Source organism: Pelodiscus sinensis, chromosome 1 (genome assembly GCF_049634645.1).
Source record: "Pelodiscus sinensis isolate JC-2024 chromosome 1, ASM4963464v1, whole genome shotgun sequence".
Lineage (NCBI taxonomy): Eukaryota > Metazoa > Chordata > Testudines > Trionychidae > Pelodiscus > Pelodiscus sinensis.
This window is the reverse complement of record NC_134711.1, coordinates 68,475,078-68,499,743: the sequence shown is the minus strand read 5'-3', so window position 1 is coordinate 68,499,743 and position 24,666 is coordinate 68,475,078. Positions and strand designations below refer to the sequence as shown.

At 44.9% G+C, this 24,666-nt stretch overlaps 1 protein-coding gene across 4 annotated transcripts in view; it reads right to left on the bottom strand.

Moving 5' to 3' along the window:
- The window catches only part of ZDHHC17 (zDHHC palmitoyltransferase 17), a 123,517-nt gene extending 99,079 nt beyond the window's left edge, over positions 1 to 24,438 (bottom strand). For all 4 annotated transcript variants that reach the window (XR_012904821.1, XR_012904822.1, XM_075932172.1 and 1 more), the window contains exon 1: positions 24,282 to 24,438. Coding sequence is in view for 2 of the 4 variants with exons in the window: in XM_075932172.1 (XP_075788287.1) it covers positions 24,282 to 24,344 (63 nt within the window). In the remaining 2 variants the exon portion in view is untranslated. The remainder of the gene's footprint in view (positions 1 to 24,281) is intronic.
- Positions 24,439 to 24,666: the final 228 nt, after the last annotated feature.

Here is a 24,666-nt window from a genome sequence, read left to right as displayed (position 1 = left end):
TGGAAATGGCAGAGATGCTCAATGACTTCTTTGTTTCGGTCTTCACCGAGAAGTCTGGAGGTGTGCCTAATGTAGTGAATACAAGCAGAGAGAGGGTAAGTTTAGAAAATAGGATACACAAAGAACAAGTTAAAAATCACTTAGGAAAGTTAGATGTCAGCAAGTCACCAGGTCCTGATGAAATGCATCCCAGGATACTCAAGGAGCTGATAGAGGAGGTATCTGAGCCTTTAGCTATGATCTTTGAAAAATCATGGCAGACAGGGGAAATACCAGAAGACTGGAAAAGGGCAAATATTGTGCCCATCTATAAAAAGGGGAATAAGAACAACCCAGGAAACTACAGACAGGTCAGTTTAACGTCTGTCCCAGGGAAGATAATGGAGCAGGTAATTGAGGAAATCATATGCAAACACTTGGAAGGTAATAAAGTGATAGGGAATAGCCAGCATGGGTTTGTGAAGAACAAGTCATGCCAAACTAATCTGATAGCTTTCTTTGATAGGATAACGAGCCTTGTGGATAAGGCAGAAGCGGTGGATGTCATATACCCAGACTTTAGTAAGGCATTTGATACGGTCTCGCATGATATTCTTATTGATAAACTAGGCAAATATAACTTAGATAGGGCCACGATAAGGTGGGTGCATAATTGGCTGGATAACCGTAGTTAGAGAGTTGTTGTTAACGGTGCTAAATCCTGCTGGAAAGGGATAACAAGAGGAGTTCCGCAAGGGTCTGTTTTGGGACCCGTACTGTTCAATATCTTCATCAATGATGTAGATATTGGCATAGAGAGTACGCTTATTAAGTTTGCAGATGATACCAAGCTGGGTGGGGTTTCAACTTCTTTGGAGGATAGGGACATCATTCAAAATGACCTTAGCAAGTTAGAAAAATGGTCAGAGGTAAACAGGATGAAGTTTAATAAAGAGAAATGCAAAGTGCTCCACTTAGGAAGGAACAATCAGTTCCATACATACAAGATGGGAAGCGACTGTCTAGGAAGGAGCATGGCGGAAAGGGATCTAGGGGTCATAGTGGACCACAAGTTGAATATGAGTCAACAGTGTGATGCTGTTGCAAAAAAAGCAAATATGATTCTAGGTTGTATCAACAGGTGTGTTGTAAGCAAAACTCGTGAAGTCATTCTGCCGCTCTACTCTGCACTAGTTAGGCCTCAGCTGGAGTACTGTGTCCAGTTCTGGGCGCCACATTTCAAGAAAGATGTGGAGAAATTGGAAAGGGTACAGAGAAGAGCGACAAAAATGATTAAAGGTGTGGAGAACATGACCTATGAAGGCAGGCTTCATGAACTGGGCTTGTTTAGTTTGGAAAAAAGAAGATTAAGGGGGGACATGATAGCGGTTTTCAAATATCTAAAAGGGTGTCACAAGGAGGAAGGAGAAAATGTATTCCTCTTGGTTTCTGAGGACAGGACAAGGAGCAACGGGCTTAAAGTGCAGCAAGGGAGGTTTAGATTGGACATTAGGAAAAAATTCCTAACTGTCAGGGTGGTCAAATATTGGAATAAATTGCCAAGGAGGTGGTGGAATCTCCCTCTCGAGATATTTAAGAACAGGTTAGACAGACATCTGTCAGGGATGGTGTAGACGGAGCTTGGTCCTGCCTTGAGGGCGGGGGGCTGGACTCGATGACCTCTCAAGGTCCCTTCCAGTCCTATGATTCTATGAAAGCCGCAGAGGCAGGGGACCCCGCCGCCTGTGCGGCTTTGCTCCGGGGCAAAGGAGCAAAGCCGCACAGGCAACGGGGTCCCGCCGCCTGTGCAGCTTTGCTCGGGTCTCCCTGCTGTGCCGGGGAGTCCCTCCCAGCACACCAGGGAGACCCAGAGCAGCATTTCTCGCCCCGGAGGACGCGGTGGCGGGACCGCTGCGCTCTGGGCGGTCCCGCCGCCCGCGAGCTCCGGGGCAAAAAAAGCTCCGTTCGTAAGTGCGGATCCGACATAAGTCGGATCCGCCTAAGTCGGGGACTGCCTGTAGCTTTTCAGAAACAATATCTTTTCAGTGTCAGGATAAATCAGGCTCTTATATGAAGGACTAGTGCTGATACAAAACCTAAATATATAAAGTTTTAAGATGCAAATTAAGGCATAAAATAAAGTATGACAAAGTCCAAACAAATACCTGAGGCCAGGTGTACACTAAAAGGCAACATTTTATCAAGATACACAATTCCAGCTATGTTAATTACATAGTTGGAGTTGACATACCTTGTTTCAAGTTTCCTGTCCATCCCAATACCAGGAAGCTGAAAAAATCAAATTCTCCCATCAGCTTCCCTTACTCCACACAGAAGCAGGAGTACTGGTCACCAACAGGGGTGCCCTCTGAGTTTGATTTATTGATTCTAATTAAGATTCGCTAAATTGAACACTGGAAAAATCAAACACAGCAGTGTTGATTTTCCATTTAGTGAAGACTTAGCCTGGATGTTGGCCCTTTTTTACTTTAAATTTGAAAAACAATGCCACGTAACGTTCTCTCAGTGCCAGTAACTGTATCTGTACAATTCACCCATAAAGAAAATCACACAGCCCCCTTATTGCATTCCAGTTCCCTGGTTCTCAGTCAGCACCTACGCCCGGTACAGTGACAAGTTATTTAAAAACTCTGCTCACTGTACAAAATATTCTTCTGGCCCAGAAGGGTCAGCCACATTACACAATCAGTATAAATACCATGTTTCCAGAAGGGATGTTCAAATGTGTTTATTAAAGTGAATGTGTAAGTGCTGAAAACTTCAGCAGTTACAATTATACAGGGGAGGGGAGAAGGTTGGCTCCCCATGAGCAAGTGTGTACAGGAAGCAGGCTTTTAAGCCAGCTTCCCATGAGCTCTAGCTCCCGCCTGCCCCCGCTCCACACACTGCTGCCTCAGACACAGAGGCAGCAGCTCAGGTGGGTGGGGGAGACCAGGAGGCTCCGCAAGAGCCAGTACATGCTGGGAGCCAGCTTAACAGCTGCACACACCAGTTCCTCTCTGCCTTGCCAAATGCTGCTTCCTCTAATACAGAGGTAGCAGTGTAGGGGTGGGGGGGGGGGCTGCGTTTAACTATACACATTAAACTATGAGCCAAGGCTTATCGGTTGACCATGTAAACCAGGGCTACTCAACTTTGGAAGCCCTGGTGGCCACAATGATACTCATAGCACATGCCGAAGGCTGCAACTTAAGTGTGGTTGCATATACATGCAAATATATATGCAAATATATGCAAACAGCTTCTTTCACACAATGCCCCGATGCTCCCAGCACCTCCTCCTTGGGGGCTAGAAAAGCCAACACCCTGTACCTGTCTGTTCCAGCCCATCCGTATGCTTGTGTCTTTCAATGCTCACCCTGCCTGGGAGACACCTCGCCATTGTGGAGCCTGTTCCCAGTGGAGGCCATGTTCAAAGGATCCCACCCACGCACTGTGTGCTGAGCCCCGCGTAAACCCAAACTGCACCACATGCTGCAAACAAACAGGCCACAGGCCGCTTGCGGCCCATGGGATGCGTATTGAGTAGCCCTGATGTAAACAATTAAACTTTCACATCTAGAGTTGCAAGCCAAATGTTTAGTGTGCAAAACTAAATGTTTATTATATAAAGAGAAAAACCAAGAATAGAGATGTTAAATGGTAAAACAGTAACACACACACACACACACACACACACACACACACACACTTAGAAGTCCATCAGGTTCCTAGCAGTACTGGTAGCACTAGTAGGGACTGGTAGCAATACTGACTTGAAAGTCCTTTTGGATCATAACCACAGTTTGGAAGAGGGATGCAGTCCTTTGTTCAGAGCTTTGTTTGTAGAAAGGTTACTCCAGAGGTAAGAAGCAGAACTGAAGACAAACTGCTGAAGCTGCCTTTTATTGCCTTTTGACATGCTGCTTGTGCTTCCACAAGCTGCCTAGCACATGGCCTGAGAGCCTTAGATTTCTGTCTGCAGGCATGCCCCTGCATTGCACAGTTGATGGCACTTGGTAGGCTGTCAAGCAAGGTAGGCAGTTCTGATGCAAACCACCTGGGGGTGTCACCCAGAAGCATAGCACAAGTTTTGTAAAAGAGATATACATACATATCTATAACCCAAAATACAAAGGTAATACCAACACATACATGAGATTATCATATGTGACAAACTGTAACATTTCTGCAGATATCTTAGATGGCACATATGCATAACTCATAGAAATGTTACAGTATTAATATTCATAATATCCTTAAGTGTTTCCTATGCAGCATGACACATGCAGTACTTGTTTGCTGGTGAGAGTGAAAATCTGTGAAAGAATCTAGAGGTCCATACCTCATCACAGCACTTGCTTCTTCAACCTTTTCCTGTAGCTCCTCATCTCCCTGTCAACTGTACACCGAAGTATTAAGCAATGCAACTCCAACCACAACTGACTTCAGAGGTGCTGCAGCAGGCAGCAGATGTGATGGTCTGAGGCACTCTATACCAACACTTCAAATGTGTGACTGATGATACTAGTTACATTTTCCCCCTTCCACTGGAAATATCCAGATTACTAGATACAGTGCAAGTTGAATGAAAACTGGGCATAATGCCCATCACATCCTGAGGCACTTGTCATTATCTCAACCAGAAACTGGAGAGCTCATGCCCAGGGAGAGAAAAACACAAAAGTCTTCTTTTACAATTGTATGTCTCCTAAGTGACACTAAGAAAGAATGCATCAGAGGTCCACACTGCTTACAGACTTATCTCCAAACAAGTCTGTGAAAACAGTTTAAACACCAATGTCAAAATTAATCTCTACATTGACATCAGCAAATTTGTGCCCATTTATCAATTTGGCTCCATTACCACAGTCATTCTAAAACTGGAATGGAAAGATTTCTTCAGACATACTCAGGGTATAGTACTTGAATCCAACATCAAATGTTGTGTTTTGCTAAAGATTCCTAAAATACTTAGGTAAAAAATGCCTTTTTTGTATCCTTTAATTTAAAACCATGTGCAGTGTTTATACTGCAATATAAACACAAGAACTTCTGAACAAAGCAAGGGCTTTTGAAACATCTGTTGCTCAAAAGGAAACAAGAACCACAAATGTTTATTTCCTAACTTGTAACATGATGCAGAATTAACTAGCTGAATTATTCAGACATTATTTCCTTTTTCTGTAAATATTTCACCAAAAAATGTGTTTTGTGGGTATGTACCACAATTATTTCAAAGAAAAAAACAGGAAAGCTGCAAAAGTATCTCTTTTTAATCTAAATATACTGGATTATCACAACTGCAACCTACACCTGGATAAGAATCATAAATATGAAAGCATAACTGTTGGACTCAAGGACTCTAGCATATAAAAGCTTATTACAGAGTCAGTAACAAACATTCAGCAGTCATGGACTGATGACATTAAAAGTAATTTAAAATTATGACAAAGATAGCATAATTATCCTACTCTGCACCAAAGAAAAGGTATTTGGACAGGAATGAAAGATTAAAGCATATGAAAACACTGACTTCTTTCCATCCTGTTAACTTGAAAGACAAGTACCAATTTATAAACCCTACTTTGAGAATGTTTTTCCTACCATTATTAAAGGAATAAAGACAACAAATATTTTTTAAAATCCTCCCCCACACACTTTATTGACTGGACATCTGATGGTACTTTGAGTATAGTCAGTTTTATTCTTCCCCCCCCCCACCCCCGCTGTCACCATTTTCTGGCTTTATTTGTGTTCTTACTCAACAGCATGAGATGTAATACGTGTTTTTAAATAGAAAAGATGGCTACAAACTTTCAAAAACTGGCAGGTATAGGGTTAGCAACAGAAACTACTTTGGGTTTTTTTTTTTTAATTGACTTGATTTCAAACTGATGGTGAGTCAACATCAGTCAAATTCTGATCCCTAATTTTGTCACACTCTTCACATATGGGTTCAGAAACTTTCCAACCTAAACCAAAGAAATATATGCTCAGTATTTTTCCACATCTAATGAGAAATACATTTTACTGCTGAGAATCATCTTTGAAATACAAACCCATTAAGAAACCAACAATTCTGAAGGATACATCTACTGTACGCTATCAAGTTTTGTGGACGAAAACTGCCTTTGAGTAACAAAACAGTGAGAGCATACACATTGCTTTCAGTGACAACACATCCACCGCTACAAGACTTTTTTCTTTATTGTCAACAGAGATCCAGTGTAGATTTATATGTGGATGCATGAGTAACAGTGGATGGAAAAGATTTTTGGGATAAAGTGGAAAAAAGAGGTACGGTATAGATAGATACTATGGAGAAAGCAAAAACAATAAGGGAGAACTGAGCACACAATTCAGAGAAAGGGATAAATAAAGTGTAGAAAGACAAAAGGAAATTTTACAACATGATCTAATATAGGAAAAAAAGAAGGGGGGACAGAAAAAGAAAGGAAATATATGCAAAGAAGGAAGGAGGTAGTAAATAGCTGTAACTTAATATTTCAACTTTGATGGGAGCAAACTAGGATCAACAGGTTGCAGAGCCTAACCAAGTTCCTTTATAATTATTTTAAACAAATGTCTTTTTCTGAAGTGTCTCATAAGGTCTCTTCCAGCTCTATGAATCTATGATTCTATGCTGAGTCCGAGCCTTTAAAGGTATGTCTACGCTGCAGCTACCTATGGCTGCCCCATCTCTGCTGACGTGGGCTTTCAGACTTCAACCTCAGGAGCTGTTGAATAGCAGTGCAGATATTCAGACTTGAGAATGTTATGAAAGGAAAAGGTTCAAGAACCCAGGCTCCAACTCAAGCCCAAATGTCTATACCACAGTTAAACAACCCTTAGCTTATTCCTGGCAAGCCCAAGTCAGTTGACATGGTGTAGCCACAGGTGTTTAACTGCAGTGGTGACATAAAAAAAAAATAACTTTGGGTGAGTATGAAGAAAATCACAAACCATTGATGAGTAGGATCAACTTAAGTGGAGATTTACTGAAATCTGTGGGTTTAAGCTTTTTCTTCCACACTTTCAACCATAACTCTGAATTAATTTTTATTGACACATTTTCTTTCAGAAACTAGTGATTGGCATTTTCAGATCAACCTTTCCTGCAAGAATACACAATGCACAAACAATCCCACCTGCCCACTTGTCAGTCCATCTAATAACAAATACAAATTTTTCACACCTTTTTCAGTCAATAGATGAGTAAGTGGGAGACATTTACTAAGTACATGTAGAAGAAGATCCATAGCAATTTTTTTAAAGAAGTACTATGGTTGTGTGACTAAGTGGTCTAAGCATAGACTCCTAAAGCAGTAGCAACACCAAATTATACATAGCAAGAAAGAACATACAGGTCAACATGCCTGCTTAGACAGAAGGAGGGAAATGAAATACTGTTGCTTACAGCTGTTACATATGTTTGAGGAGGACAAAAGCAGATGGCTAGGTCTCTTGTGCCTTTCAAATGTTAAATAATATTGGCACCAAGAGGTAACACGATCAAATTTGTACAGCCAGAGTCTGATTTCTAATAGAAATAATAAATCAATGCTTTTCAAAGGAAATCCTAGCCAAAACAAAAATACCAACAAGGTACTAAAAATTTCTGTGAAAATGCAGAATAGCATATAAAGGCATTGTATGCAATAACTTGATGAAGCCCACCTTTAAGAAATCCAGGAAACAAAGGGAGATTGTGCTAATTTTTAGACTATCAGCTCTTCAGAGCAGTGATTATGCCTACATGTGTTTTGTACAACTTGATCCTTACCAGATTCTCTAGATACGACCATAATACGTATTAAACAGCGTAATAAATAAAATAAATAGCAGAACAAGCAATTAAAGAAGCATATTTTAGTTTGTTACAATTAATCGTTTTCCAAATTGTTACCTGAGAGGACTAAAGAGTGAAAAACATAAAATTGGATGTGCTCTAATCCTAGACAAATGAAAAATTCTCAAAGCTAAGTGACCTCAAGTACAGAGAAGCTAAATGCAACAGTTTTACCAAAAGGGTAGGAAAATATAAGTTTTATGAATACAAGTGAGCCAAGACACTACAAACTCACAATTTACTTGCTTATCGTGGACCAAAACTACTGATAAAAAAAAACAGTAAAAATCTGCCTAAAATGCGTAAATAAAGCAATGAACTACATTGTAGCATGAACTATTGGAGATCTTGCAATTCTCCTAAATAACAATAGTTCCACCTCTCAAATCTGGTAGGATTTAGGAAAAGTTAATACAGAAATTTGCTTTGATTAGCTATTCTTTTGTTCTTACCTTTCATCCTTTTCTGTCCTATCCCACTCTCTGGTCCACTGATTGTTCCACAGTCTATAATACTTCAGAGCAGCGTTTTCCGAACTATGGGCTGCAGGAAAATACCAGGCCTCAAGGTGGCTGCCGGGAGGGGAGCAGAGCAGGGTGGGCTGGGAGAAGGTGTGGGGGGGAGGGGAGGGAACCAGCCGCCAGGAAGCAGGGTTGGGGGCAGCAGGGCTGCCCTGCGGAGATCAGGGCGGGCAGCAGAAGCAGGTTTAGGGGTAGCGGGGCTGTTTGGCAGAGATCCGGGCAGGCGGGTGGATGGCGGAAGCAGGGTTGGGGGCAGCGGGGCTGTCCCGCGGAGATCGGGGAGGGCGAGCAGCGGAACCAGGGCTGAACAGGGGGCGAGGGCGGGGGGGCTGGCCAGGGGAGATCGCGAGGAGGACGACTGGAGAACCACCCTCTGGAAGCAAGGCTGGACAGGGGCAGCACGCTGGCCAGGGGACGGGGTGGGGGGAAAGGAAGGAGGCTGGACGGGGGAGAGCGGGAGGAGGAGGACGGGAGAACCAGCTGCCGGAAGCAGGGCTGGACGGGGGCAGCAAGGCTGGAATGGGGAGATCAGGAGGAGAAGGGGGGGGGAGCGGGACTGACCAGGGCACACAAGTGAGTGCAGCCCCAGGGATTCCATTTTGCCCTCCCTCGAGTAGTTGTGAACTGCCTGGCTGGTAAACTCACTCATGCAGCCTGAGCACATCTACCAGCCAGGCAGTTCGCAGCTAAGGACTGATACACCTAGTAGTAATAAAATTTACCTAATTAGAAAATACTGGACATTTTATATGTCCGGTACTTTCTCAATTTGTTTCCCAGACAGAAGCCTCAAATACCAGACTGTCCTGTACAAAACTGGACACCTGGCAACCCTACCGTTCCTTGCACCCTCCCTCCTAGCCAGATACTCTACCCCCAATCTGCTCCTGCTTCCTAGAGTGCCCATGGGGCGCCGGGTTCCCCAAGCCGTGGCCCAGGCTGGGCGAAGGATGCAGCCAGGTGAAACACTGAAAATTTATTCATTTTTAATATGTGTTTATATTTGTGGGCTGCAAAAAACAGTACTGAAGAAAAAACGGGTTCCAACTAAAGTAAAAAGTTCTCTGGCCTTTACACCATGCCTGCAGTTGGAGCATGCCCAGCAAGGCCACGGAGGAGGAGCCTTCTCAGCCCATCAGGCCTGGTTAGCTTCCCCTCAGCTAGTGCGGGGCTGGGACTCCCTGTCATACAGGTTAATAAAACAAAAAAAACTTTATTATTACCACAATACTCCTGTTACAAGCACAGTAAAAATCCAATAGTCCGGCACTCCTGATAGTCCGGCATCAAAATGGCAAGAGCCTAGTGAGTGAGCTTCAGCAAAAAATGAGTCACAAGGTAACAGCGGCAGCAGCTGAACTGAGCAAAAAGGGTAGAAAAGGCTTTAAAAAACTAAAACATTACAGTATACTGTATACAGTATGTACAATAAAAAGGGTTAAGAACACTTTATATACAGTATATAATGTATACAGTATATATATATAACCAACTTATAGTACCTCCTGATAGTCCAGCATATCTGATAATCCGGCACCACTTAGGTCCCATAGGTTCCGGATTATCGTAAATCTACTGTATAATGACTAGATGGAAAAGTCACCAATTAGTATGCTCATGGGCAGGGCTCACCGAACCGCAGTGAGTCCCACTCGCCAGTCCGGCGATCTGCGCATGCGCAGATCGTTCTGCACATGCACAGATCGCCCAAACCCGGCTCTTCCGGGTTGCAGTCTACTCGCCACAGGCGAGTAGACTGCATTATTTGTCGAGCCCTGCTCATGGGGGACCCCCATGGGCCAAAAGCTTTGTAGAATTGGCAGGTTATGGGCACAACACTGGATCAGTGGTTTTGCTTCCTGTGCCTTGTGGTAGGTGTTCTGCAGTTCTTTCCCTTTGACCCTGCAGTGTGTCTTGGTTATGGGCCCTTTTGGTCATGCATCTTGATATCTACCTGTAGGTATCATAATTCTTACAGCTGGAACTGGACAGCCTCTTCTTCCCAAATATTGATGAGGGTCCAGCACCTCAGCATTGTTCCAAATAGGGTATCATGTAATGCTCAGAGGAGGCATGGTCACCCATAAACAGGACTCACCAAACCGCAGCGAGCCCTGCTCGCCAGCCGCACTGTCCGGTGATCTGCACATACGCAGATCATTCTGCACATGCGCAGATCACCCAAGCCCGGCTCTTCCGGGTTACAATCTACTTGCCATGGGAGAGTAGATTATATTATTTGTCGAGCCCTGCCCATAAAGATGTGCTGAGAGCACTTCACACATTGCTGAGCACACAGAAAGGGTTTTTTCCAAATTCCCAAGGAATGTAAAGGGTCGCTCTAAGGGTTGATCACCTGAAGGAAGAGCAGTAGAGTTGAAACCAATGACCAGAGAGGTGAGAGCAGGCATTGAGGGAGAGGTACTGGAGACCAGTACATCTGGCCGTCCACAGTAGTAGTGCCGCATTGTAGCTGTTGCACAGAAAGTTCTGACTCTCATTGAGGTAGTTTGTGTGCTTTAAGTGCCTTGTAGACACATTGGGGGTTACAGTGCTGGGAGATGATTTACTGCACTATAACTTGACCACACTGACAAGACCTTAATTTCTTCTTCTGCAGCTGTTTCACTATCTATAAATAGAGTAATCAGAGCAGAGGGAATGAGCCCTGGGTCTCCCAGGTAGCTGCCTAACAACTGGACCATAGAATTGTTTTATCTTCCTTATTCCTCTGAAGCAGGGGTTCCCAAACTTTTTGACACACGGACCAGTAAATCCTTTCACGAGCTTTTGGAGGACTGGTAACAGCCATTTGCATATTCATTAAGCAACTGATGAATATTCAGCTAAATAGTTTCTGGCCCTCCCAAAGCCCCCAGTGCCAGCATTAGCAAAGCTTTTGATACAGTCACCCACAATATTCTTGCCAGCAAGTTAAGGGAATATGGATTGGAAAAATGGACTGTAAGATGGACAGAAAGCTGGCTAATTCAGAAAGCTGGCGTGATTCAACAGGGCAGCTGCGGGGAGCCCGGGATCAGCTGGGGAGTCCCCTGCTGATCCCGGGCTCCATGGCTTTGAAATGCACAAGAGCCACAGCTGGGGACTCTTGTGCATTTCAAAGAAGGCACCAGCATGCCTTCCCACTGGCTGTATGTGGAGTTCCGCATTCCTCCTCTGAAATGTACAAGAGCCCCTGAGGCTCTTAGGCACTTCTGTATTCCTCCTTCGAAATGTACATCGACTAGTCAAAAAACTATCTGATAAGCAAATGCTTATCGGACAGTCGACTAGTCTTTAACATCGTTAGTCTGTGTATCTTATCTTTGAAAAGTTGTTGAGTGTATATTAGGTTTATCTGCTAAGTCTGACTTAAACATGAGCTTCTTCATAGCATAAATATTGGGTGAGTCATTTAGCATTTAAAGAAGTCATTGGGGTAGCTTTGGCTAAAACTCTACCAGATAAAACCCTGGCTTAAAGAGATACCAGGAACTTAGTGTGAATACACACACATTCACTGGGAATCTTTTTCCTACTGTATCACAATATTATTGCTGCTACAAGATGAGTAACACAAATGACAAAAAATAAATGTTCTCTGTCATTATTCAGTTTGTTTACTTTGTGCATTTGAAATCACTCTGGGTAAAGCCTATTTCCCTTTTACATTAGTTTATCTAATTGTGGGGGGGGGTCTCTCCGGAAAGAAAGAACACTTAAAAATCTGGAAAGGCTGATTGTAAACACAAATATTGCAGAGGAAGATTTTTTTATCCAAAACAAGTTTTTTTATTTTTTCTGAAAACTGCCAAAAGTTCAAATTGACAGCATTAGGGATGAGTTAGTATATACATTTAAATAGTTAACTGATGAGCCTGGGCAGAAACAGTTGCTGGGACCTGGCATGAGCTGGGACTAAGCAAACCAGCCTGCCTGCACACTGACTCCTAAAATGTATCTAATTCAGAGCCGCAGCAAGGGCTGATGCTGGGACGCAGCCCAAAGTAGCCTGTCGGCCAGCCTGCTAAAAAATTTACTTGCAGAGCTGCGGAGGATGAAGGGATGGAATTGTGTGTAGTCAATAGCATTATCTGACAAGCACCCACTTATTAGTTGACTACACTATTGTATCCCTAATTATTAATCCTGAACATTCCCAATGTGGACGCAATTTTTTTTTTTTTTTTTTTTTTTTTTTTTTTTTTTTTTTTTACACAAAGGAGTAGAAAAACCACTGTATTTGAAGGTCAGAAAAGTCAAGGGATTTCATGCACAGATGGGTAGGAATAAATCATGTTTGTTGAAAAGTGAAGGTCCTCTGAAAGACAGCAGCATAAGAACAGGCAGCTCTGCACAGCCAGCGCTCAGGGAGAGTAGGCTTTTCAGCCAGCTCCCCCCCAAGCACCAGCTCCTGTCTCCCACCCCTCCACCACTGCCTCTGCAGGAGGCAGCAGCGGGGAGGGCAAGTGGGTCCATGGAGTCAACATCTGCAGAGGGCTAGCTTAAAAGCCAGCTCCTTGCATGTATCAGCTCCCCCCTTGTTGCCTCTGATGGGGGGAGGGGAGAGAGAAATGCATGTAGTCACCAGGATTAACTGATAAGACCAAGCTTATCGGTTGATCGTGTAGTCGTCTATACATGGACATCCCTACAGGAGAGTATCTCCTGCAGACAAAGCACAGTGTGGACACTGTTTTAAGCTGATACAATTTACATCATCGACAGGGATGACACTCACACCTTTAAGATAACTAAGTTATACTGATTGGCTTAAGCAGTAGCGTACACAAATCCTGAATTGTCCAAAAGTGGACGATCTAGTCATTTGATGATTTAAAAAAAAACCTCTAAAAGGATAACATTCATTTTAATACATAAAAAAATTGAAAGGACATTTTAAAAAGACATTTCCAAAATATCCAATTCTTGTACACAGTCTATAATCTTGAGGTATTAAGATAAACATATGTACCCTGAAATTTTACAATTTAAAAAAAGATAGTACAAAGTTTGAACTATTTAAATTAGGAAGCAAGTTAAAGAATAAAGACAATGTTAAAACATTTTATAATAAATTAGTATTAATAAACTTTATTAACATTTACAATTATTTTGCAACAGAAGCTCTTTGTGTATTCATCTTCAAATGTTTAAGAAATATTTAATGAGTTTGAATTAATATATTTCTGTATGCGATTTACAGCTTTATTTATAACATTTAATGTCCAAATCCCCACTTAAATAGAACTGAATCAACCCCTTACTATGGCTGTATCATATCAAGATGTCTCCAAACTGTAATTTAAAGTTATCAAAATAGTGAGCCTGTCTACAATGTATGAGACTTGACAAAAAATAGTGTTAATAACTGAACTTTGTCAACTAGCGGTAGAAGCTTCTTCAGAAAGATATTGGTAGTGTGACTACTAGGCTAGTTTTAGTAAACAACAAAATACTATGGTGAAGCTGTGTCAGGCTGCACAGATTTTAAGGACAGTTGTAAGAATTCCCTCGGTACAAGTTATTTCTCCCCCCTCTCTCCTGGGATTATTATTCAATTATACAAATGGCAGATATCATCTGCTCAGCACCAAAAATACTGTAAATGAACTGATTACTTTTTTCTAACCCAACATTTTGCTTTACAGTAGAAAAACTTAAAATACTTTCTCTCCTTGTTTACAGGTGCCAACACCAATGCAGCTTTTTCCATTAGTTTGACAAATTTTGCTGAAATCTTCCCTTTAAAGACATCACTCTTCAACACTTCTGGTATCCGCAAGGTACATTTATATATTAAATACTCTCTCTGCTCTCCCAAAAATATAACTATGTAGACATCTTAATGGCTTCTAAGTGACAACCATGTAGTTACTTAAGATTTGCACAAAACCCAAACACTTAAAAGGATACGAATAGTTAAGGACAAAAAAGCCATTTCTATTAAAGCATAAAATATTCATAACAACCTTAAACTGTGATATCTGAATTACAGTGGGTTTGTTTAACGTATAGATACACATGCGCTCACACACACACACACACACACACAAACACACACACACACACGTATCTGATATTAAAAATCAAAGTTTCTCTTTTAAAACAGTGCTTTCTAATTGACAACATTTTGCAGTTAAATCAACTAATTTTTTGGCAAAGTTCTTATTGCTGTTGCTTGAGAATAATCTTGAATAGGTAGGTATTCAGAAAAGCACATAACTTAATGTATATAAAATAATTTGCCCTATCAATTTATACCGTATATACTCGAGTATAAGCCGAGTTTTTCAGCACAGTTTTTGTGCTGAAAAATGCCCCCCTCGGCTTATACTCGAGTCAGCCTCCTGCTCGCGGGCGGGCTCAGCGCGTCTCTGCCGCCGGCCGGGTCTAGACGCGTGAGCCCGGAGCTCTGGCCCCCCAGCCCCTGCCCTCCTGACCCTCTCAGCCCCCGTCTCCTCGTACCCCCCAGCCCCTGTCTCCTCGTCCCCCCCAGCCCCTGCCCTCCTGACCCTCCCGGCCCCCGTCCCCTTGTCCCCCCGAGCCCCTGCCCTCCTGGCCCACCTAGTCCCTGCCCCCTCGGCCCCCCAGCCCCTGCCCTCCTGGCTCTCCTGGCCCCCCAGCCCCTGCCTGCCCGGCACCATGGGCCCTTGCCACGTGGGAGGAAGAGCATTTGGGGCCGTTCGCCATGATGCTCGGGTGCAGCGCTGAGCTCGGGAACAGCTGGGCCAGGAGCCGACTCGGCACCGTGGGCGTCTGTTCTGGAAGCGCCCGGGAGCCCTGATCACGAGCTTGGGCCCGATTCTGGGGCAGGTGCACAAGGACCAGCCGCTGCTCCCTGCTCCCCCTCCCCTCCCCTCCCCTCCCGTGGTAAAATCCAGCCACCACCGGCACCCGCTCCCCCCGCTGGCTCACTGGCCCATCGATGCCCGGCTCTGGTCTCTCACAGCCCCCCCCCCCCCCCCGCTGCCTCGTTTAGAGGGGGCTCGTTGGCAGGCGAGGGGGCCGGAACGTGGGGGCTGCGGGACGGGGGCGGCGGGGGCTGAGCTGTGGCCGTGCCTGCAGAACCATATTGTTTTTGTTGACCCCCTTTTGCACTTACAGAGCTAGGTTATTGTTTTTCTTTGAAATAAATATTCATGTAATTTTATTGGTATCTATCTTCATTTTTTACATTTACCAGTAGCTGCCTCATTTCCTACCCTAGGCTTATACTCGAGTCAATATTTTTTCCCAGTTCTTTGGGGTAAAATTAGGTGCCTCGGCTTATATTCTGGTCGACTTATACTCGAGTATATACGGTATTAGTAATGTGTATGCATAGAGTTTTCAGTTTCTTTTTCAGGAAGACTGTGTGTTATGTTTTCATCAGTATCTTCAACATTTATTCTGGATCAGTGGTACTATGATGAAATATGATTAAAATAAATTGCTTATCAAGCTAAGAATGGCTTCTGAAAGAGAGCTTCATTCACTGCAAACCTAAAAAGATGCATACTTTCACTATATAGCTTCACCATATATTCATTAAACAGACTACTTTGACTTTAAGCAGTGATAGAAAGATTAAACCATGGAATACTACATCGCTCCTATGGCAGATATAAACTGACCTAAATAAATTAGGACAAAGCTGTCCAACCAAGCCATAAACCCTCTTTACTCCTGGGGAATCTGATTGGGGGAGAGAGAGAAAAAAATCAACTCTGCATATGCATAGTGCTTTTACATTTGAAGAGCTCAGGGCACCTTACAAGTGTAGATAAACATTATTAGTTTGATCTCAGAACTGCATAGGAAGCACTGTAGCATAATTGGGGCATTAGACATCAAGGTTGGTTTAGAACTCTTCCATAAACTCCTTTAGATCTTTGGAAAGTCACTTTTTCTTTTTTCAAACATTCATCTGTAAAACTTATGGAACTCCTCCCTCAGACCAGCAAGAAGTTTAAGTGAATGTGAGAGTGAGGAAATGTATCCTGTTTGTTTTAAGGTTTGTCTTGCTCTTCTTTTCAACGCAAATGTTAATGATGAAAATATCCGTCCTCAGACTATACTTCCCTTATCTGTCACATTCAATAACAGAAGGGTGTCTAGTTTTCAATAGGGATGTTAAAATGTGCTTATTTTTGTAAATCTGAACCGCTGGGAATTTCAGCAGTTAACACATTTACACCAGGGGAGGACGGGAGAGAGGTTTATATGGAGGTAGCAGCATGGGGAGGGGCAGCATATGTGAGGAGCCAGTTTGAAAGCCAGCTCCCCCACACGCATCGGCTCCAGTTTCCAGCCTCCTACCCCTTTCCGCATTCTGCTGCCTCCTGATACACAATACGCCCTCCCTCCCCACATCGATGCCTCTGTGAGGGTTAAACAATAAGCCATAGGTACAAGTTCGCATCCCTAGTTTTCAACCAACAGTAATCTTTAAAACATTGTACCATCTCTACTCTTTAAGAAACTAAATTGTGTTAAATTTTGCAGGATAATCTTATTTTATTGCAAAGACAGAGGAACAATAGGTAATACATATTTTACAAAAAAACCCAAAATTGATAAATTTTACTCACAAACAGTACTGACTCAATTTAATCATAATGTTCAAAACAAGTTATTCTGAACAATTCAAAATTATCAGAATTTCTCTCACATTTCTTGCATTTTCCTTTTGAGATTTTTTTTTAAAAATTATTATTAGGAAGATCACAATCAACCACAGTGAACATCTACATTTGTGCTAGGAGGTGCAATTCTCAACTCATGCAGACATATCCATGATGGCTCTCCTTGAGCCAATATGCTAAAAATATCAGGGTAGCCACAGTAGAAAGGCCAGCAGCTTCAGCTAGCAACCCAAATGCATACCCCCCAGATCAGCTGTGAACATTAATGTCTTTGGAAACAATGCAATCCTGGACAGTCATTAAGCTGTACTTCCAAGTATCAAAGATACTATGTTACTCTAACAGCAAAAACAATGAGAAGTTTGTGGCACCTTAAAGTAGCCATGTGAAGGTTTTACTGGTTAAGATTGAACAGTTGGGCTGGAGCAGCTCCCTGTTTGCCACAGGCAGGGAGGGGGCTGCTCCAGCCTCACAGGTGGCTTGCCACAGGCAGAGGCTGCTCCAGCACAGCCCCTAGTGTCCTGGCCCACTGAAGCAGCTTCTGTCCACAGCAGGCCAAGGCATCCCACTGGCAGGGACTGCTCCGACTGAGGCTACATCTACGCTGCGGCAGTTTTTCGGAAAAGGAAATGCAAATCTCGTTTCCAAATCTCATGCTCTCATTTGCATATTCTCTTCCGATCCTTTTTGCGGAAAAGCCCTGTGTGGGTGGACAGGGCCATTTGTCAGAAAAATCCCGTTTTACGCAAGATCCCTTATTCCTCAAAAAATGAGGTTTACAGGATCTTGTGCAAAACGGGATTTTTCCAACAAATGGCCCCGTCTACATAAGGCTTATCACAAAAACCTCTTCTGCAAAAAGGATCGGAAGAGAACATGCAAATGAGCGCACGATTTGCAAATGAGTGCTCCATTTACATTTCCTCTTCCGAAAAATTGCCGCAGTGTAGACGTAGCATGAGCAGCCCCCGCTTGCAGGGCGCCCGTGACTGCTGCAGGCAGCAGCTGCTCTGGCATCTCAGATGATACAAACCCTGCTACAAGGCAGGGGCTGCTCTGGCTGGGCTGGAGCAATCCCTCCCTGCATAGGGAAGAAAGGAGCATTCCAGCCTAGCAGCCGGGGGTTCCAGCTGGGCAGGAGAGCCTTTCCCTTGCTCACCCCTTTTTAATCAGTTAACCAATCAACCCATTAGCAATTAATGGGATTTTACATCTCTACCTTATAGACAAACATGTGTATTTGGGTATAATGCTTTTGTAGGCAAAGAACACTTCAAATCTGACAATGGGTTTTTTACCCTTTAAAGCTTTATGCCCAAATAAACCTGTTAATCTTTAAGGTGCCACAGGATTCCTTGTTGGTTTTTCTGTACTTCAGATAATTTTATTATCCAATCCATTAAGAATTGTTTCATGTAATAAGCAATGGCAAAAAATTGCACTCCTAAAAAAATGCCAAGTACTGGAAAATTATTTAGAAATAAAAACCAAATCCAACTGCTAACAAACTAATTTAAGATGTATGTGAGGAGGGAGGGAAGAGAAGTATTTATTGTTAGAAACAGTTTGTTATATTTCAATACTTGAAAGCATTTTTTTGCTATTTGCTGCTTCATCATTAGCAATGTGGCAACAAACCAGTGAGGCGTCCCCAACATTTCTACAGTAAAGCAGTGCATACTGTCCTGTGCAGAACTGAGTATGGTGTCAACCCTAAAAGAGTAACCGAATAATATGATTAATATATCCTATCCTATCAGACATAAATGAAATGCTTGTATATGAGCATTTTCCCTACAATTATTTAGTGTAGATTCTAAGGATGTAAGAGTGTTACCATTTAAATGGGTAACAGCCAATTACCCACATTTTAACATCGGTAGTAGATTCACATTTTTTTTAATATCTGAGAAGCCTTAGTCATGAACCAGGATCCCATTGTGCTAGGCACTGTAGGAACACAGAACAAAAAGGGGGGTCCCTGCCCCCCCAAAAATAATCAGTGCATATTTCCAGCATACTTCTCCATCTCATTCCCTCTTGCCAAAACTCATTATTTATCTTTTGTTTTGCTGCTAAGCCTCTCAACACAAAAAAATTAACTTTTGTCACTTGGACAGGTATTGATGTCCTTCAATTTTTTCTGTAACCTTAATATTGAGCTGGCAGCATTGATGTCTGACATACTGCAGAGCCATAAGGTAACTGAACAAAGCACTGAAATCAACACACACACACACACACACACACGACTGAATTCTTTTTAAAAAATATATTGAAGACCCTTCCTGGAAATCAATGACTAACAGGAAAATATATGCACCAAAACAGGAAAGGATCATACTCATTCGCTCAAAAATAACCTTATCTTTATACAATAAAAAAAAACTTGATTACAAAGTGCATATGTACTTAACTATTTGTGTTCTAAAGACCTGGAGTCAATGGTTCCATAAAGTACATAGGGATATGAGTATTTTAGCCACTTGCCTTCAAACACTGAACTCAGGTGTACAATTTTGCTCACAACTAGTCCCACTGACTTCAATAAGATTAGTTGCAAAGTTCTATACAGGCATAAGGGTTCAGAGAACTGGTGAGTGCAACTCCAAATTGACTCTCTTTCAACTCCAAAAACTTCATGCATATTAATATCTCTTTTGCTTTAAAAGCCATCTCTACTCATGATCTCAGGACCTGATCCAGTACCCAGTGAAATTAGTGAAAAGACTACAAGATGACAAAGAGAGAGAGGCAAAAATTCAATCCTCTGGTTGAAATCTAACTATGCAAAGTAATACTGGACTGTCATTTTCTTCTTTGGATTAAACTGAAGTCTCCTTCAGTAACATTTTGCTTTGGGCGGAGGTTAGGAGGAAGAGCATAGTTACTGTTTATGCTACTTACCGGTATTCTATCATTGTAAATTATTCAGTTTCAGATGTCAAATAGTATCTGATTTATCACCACCACTTTGGCATGTAAAACAAATACGTAAAAATGTTGATAATACCACTGTTTATAGTACTATGAACTCAGCAAATATATTTATTCCAATATAGAAAACATTAATTTTCAGTACAGGCAGTCCCTGGGTTACGTACAAGATAGGGACTGTAGGTTTGTTCTTAAGTTGAATCTGTATGTAAGTCGGAACTGGCGTCAGCCGCTACTGAAACTGATCAGTTTCAAGCGCGGCTGAATCTGGACGCCAGTTCTGACTTACATACAGATTCAACTTAAGAAACCCAGGCGTCCCCAAGTCAGCTGCTGCTGAAACTGATCAGCAGATGATTCCAGGAAGCCTGGGACAGAGCAACTCTGCCTCGGGCTTCCTGTAGTCAGCTGCTGGTCAATTTCAGCAGCGGCTGACTTGGGGACACCTGGGGCAGAGCAGCTGGGGTGCTGCTGGGTTGCTCCAGTAGCGCGGCTCCTCGGCACTACTGGAGCAACCCAGCAGCACCCCAGCTGCTCTGCCTCAGGCATCCTGATTCAGCAGCTGCTGAAACTGACCAGCAGCGGCTGAATAAGGACTCCTGGGGCAGAGCAGCTGGGGTGCTGCCGGGTTGGTCCGGAGCGGCGCTGCGGGACCAACCCGGCAGCCCCCAGCTGCTCTACCCCAGGGGTAGGCAAGAAAAGCCTGGTCTGCTGGGGGGGGGGCACTAGCTGCACCCCCCACCCCAGCAGACCAGGGAGACGGGGTGGGGACGCCCAAGACCTCCACGGCTTTGCTCCGTCTCCCTGGTCTGCTGACCTGGGAGACCCGGAGCAAAGCCGCAGAGCACACGGGCAGAGGGTCAGACCAGGGAGACAGGGAGCAAAGCCTTGGAGCACGCCTGCAGCGGGACAGCTCAAGCGCGCCTGGGCTGCCTGGCTGCCCGAGCCCCTCCGCGACTTTGCTCCGTGTCTTCCTGGTCTGCAGACCAGGGAGACGCGAAGCAGCTTTTCTCGCCCCGGAGTACACGGGCGGCGGGACCGCGAGGTCCCGCAGTCCATGTCCTCCGGGGCGAGAAAAGCTGCGTTCGTAACTGTGGATCCAACGTAAGTCGGATCCGCGTAAGTCGGGGACTGCCTGTAATACATTTTCAGTTCACAATGATTTTCCTAACAGTTTGTACACACTTCATTTTTTGTTCCTTCATACACTATCAAGCTGTACATTAAGGCTGCATCTAGACTGGCATGATTTTACGCAAATACTTTTAACAGAAAAGTTTTTCCGTTAAAAGTATTTGTGCAAGGGAGCATCTATACTGGAATGTGCCTTTGCGCAAAAGATTTGCTTTTGCGTAAAAGCATCTGTGCCAGTTAGACGCTCTCTTGCACAAGAAAGCTGCGATGGCCATTTTAGCCATCGGGCCTTCTTGTGCAAGAAATTAACTTGGCCGTCTACACTGGCCCTCTTGTGCAAGAATACTTGCGCAAGAGGGCTTATCCCTGAGCGGGAAGTCAAGAGTATTTGTGCAAGAACCACTGATTTTGTACATTACAAAGTCAGTGTTCTTGCGCAAATACTCGCGGCCAGTGTAGACAGGCGGCAAGACTTTGCGCAAAAGTGGCCACTTTTGCACAAAATCATGCCAGTCTAGACACAGCCTAAGATTCTGACCTTGCAACACAATCGGCACAGGCACATATCTGAAACTTTTGGGGGATTAATCTTTTTCTTCAATTTTTAGAACATTTGACCAATTTTCTTCCTTACATCTCACTCCAAAGAAGAAAATATCAGCAACAGAAGAAGATTACATAAACAGGGCTCAACAAAGTATTGAATCTACTCGCCCATGGGCGAGTAGATTTCAGCCGGGCGCCCTGTTCATTTGTAGCACGCACATGTGCAATGCGGGTCTTGCGCATGCACAGTGCGGGAGTGGTGAGCAGCTTTCGCCGCCGTTCGTCAAGCCCTGTAGATAAATACTGTAGTCCAATTAAGAAAAAGTCCACCATTCATAAAAAGACAATGTAAAACTTCAGACACCAAGTATTTATTCAGTTAGAAAGAAGGTAACCATCTAGCGTATACACCAAAAAGAAACATTCATCATGTTTACTTACCTAAAGAATGTTCAGAGTCGGGTACTCTACTAATCATATAATCGATAACATTTTTATGAACTATTCGATTGGTCAATAAAGGAAGGCTTCCTCAGTCCCAGATTGGGCCGAGTCCAGGAGCTATCCCCTGCGGCGGCTCTGCAGTTTAAATGTGGTAAGAGCCAGGCGTGCAAGTAGCCCAGCTCCTGGTACATTTGAACTGCAGAGGTACAGCAGGGATAGATTCTGGCCCTAGCACCAGCCGAGACTGAGCAAGCCCGGCTCAGCCCTAACACGCACCAGGTCCCGGATCTAACTGCGCTGCGCCTCTGCAGTTTAAATGTAGTAAGAGCTTGGCATGCTGGGACCCCCCCTCCCCACACACACACACAGGGGCTGTTGCTGGAGCAGTTTCTGCCCATGTTGGGCCTGGGCCTGGGCCTGCTGCAGGCAGAGGCTGCTCCACAACAGTATCCCCTCTTCCTTCTCCCTCACCTGCCATGCTGCTGCCTCTAGTAGAGGCAGCAGCATGGGAGGGGGAGGGTTGGGCAGCACCACGGAGACAGTGCTGGTGGGAACCAGCTTTTAAGTCAGCTCTCCCCAGCACCGCCTCCTACTTCCTCACCCCCTTTGCTGCCTCTGATATAGAGGCAGCAAGTGGGGGGGCAGGGAGTGAGTAGTCGAGTGGACTACTCCATAAGCCTAAGATTACTGGATAGTCAACTACTCACTCACATCCCTGACTTGCACTCCACCTAACCTGCCACCAAAGGACCTTTTGGCAGATCACTGTGTGATCTAGGCCCAGATTTTTTAAAGACATTTAAGCTTTGCAATGTCTGATTTGAGACCTTAGAGCTAATTTTAAATGAAATGTAGGCATTTAGCAGTATACTCCTATTGACTGAGTGGTTCCTACACGTCAAACTCCTGTACGAAAAGTATAAGAGCAAACAGTCACATTTAGCACTGTCACGTCTCTTTAGCTATTAATAAACCTAAAAGTATCTTTAAAATATTGGCATGGAAGAGTAATACCATCTGTTTGACTAAGTCTGCTAGCAATCACACCTACTTATTTTCATAGGCTTACAATATTAGATAAGAGTTCACATACAAAACTTTTGTTTATACTGTTTACAACATCCTCCAAAACCATCAGAGGGCATAAGGAGAATGTTTATAGAGAGTTGAGACAAAGACAAATAATCTGTTTTTGGATGGAACATTACTTAAAATGACCTCTAAATGCTATCAACTGACATTACTCCATAAACAACAAGTCCTGTGGCACCTTACAGACGAACAGATTTATTGGAGCATAAGTTTTCATAGGCAAAGACCCATTTGTCAGATGCAACTGACGAAAATGCATCTGACAAAGTGGGTCTTTGACCACAAAAGCTTATGCTCTAATAAATATGTTAATCTATAAGGTGCCAGGGGACTTCTAATTCTTTATGCAGATTCAGAATAACATGGCAACCCCTCTGATACTTGACATTACTCCAGCACTTGTCCACTATACTGGAAGGATGTGGGGGGAAGAGGTGGCAATGAGGAGTGAAGACACAAACAAACACAAGATGCCAGCAAGTCAGAATTGGACAGAGTCGGACCAGGCGCAGTTTCTTAGGGGTGAACTGAAGCTCAAGAACAGCAGACCGTGACGGGAATCATTTATTCCAAGTCTGAGCCGTTTGCCACCAGTAGCTTAGCCACCAGTAGCGAGCCCCGCGTTGGCACGGATGGTGCAGCTCCGCCAGGCAGTGAGCGATGCTCTACGGAGCCATGTGCATTGCGGAGTCTCCCACGGGGCCTTGCAGGGCTGTGCCCGCAGCGCGAGGCGCTCACCGGAGGAGCGGGCAGCGACGGGACGCTCTGACCCTGTCCCCTCAGTCACCCGGGCCGGGAGCAGACAAGCGCGCCGCTCGCGGGGCCTCTCGCCGCCCCGCACGCACTCGGGGGTGGGATCCCCGCGCTGCCCCCCGGCGGGGCGGACCCTCCCCCTGGGCGTCCCGAAGCGGCGACCGGGCGCTTCGCCCGGCAGAGCCCCGGGGCCAGGGAAGCTGCGGCCTCTTCCCTCAGCGCAGCCGCCCCCGCCCAGCCCGGCCCCCAGGCCAAGGCAGCCGCAGCCAGCGCCCTCCGCCCCCGCGGCCCCGCCACCCGCCCAGCAGCCGCCCAAGCCGGGGGCGGAGAACGGGCGGCGGCGGCGCGAGCCAGAGCGCGCCCGGCGGCGCGAGCCCAGCAGCGCGGCGGCCTCACCTCGGGGTGCAGGATGGGGACGCAGCCCGCTTCTTTCTCGTACTCATCCAGAGGCGCCGCCATCTTGGTGCGAGCCCGCCGCCCGCTGCATGCTGGGTAGCGCTCCCCCCGCGCTGGGCAGAGCGAGGGGGAGGCCCGGCGGGGATTAGGGGGCGGGGCAGCCGCAAGGGGGATGCTGCGCGGGAGGGGCCGGGACAGACTCACTGTCACGGGAGCGCAGTTGGTGACCCCGGCCTCGCACGCGCCCCCGCAAGCTCGGGACCCCGGGGGTGGGGGCTGCTGGGGAACGCGCCCCGCAAGGACCCGCCCGGTCCGCGCCCTGCGGCCCCCACCCCCGCCCCCGCAGCAGCGGGACTGAGCGGGAGGGGGACTCTCGCCTCGTGCG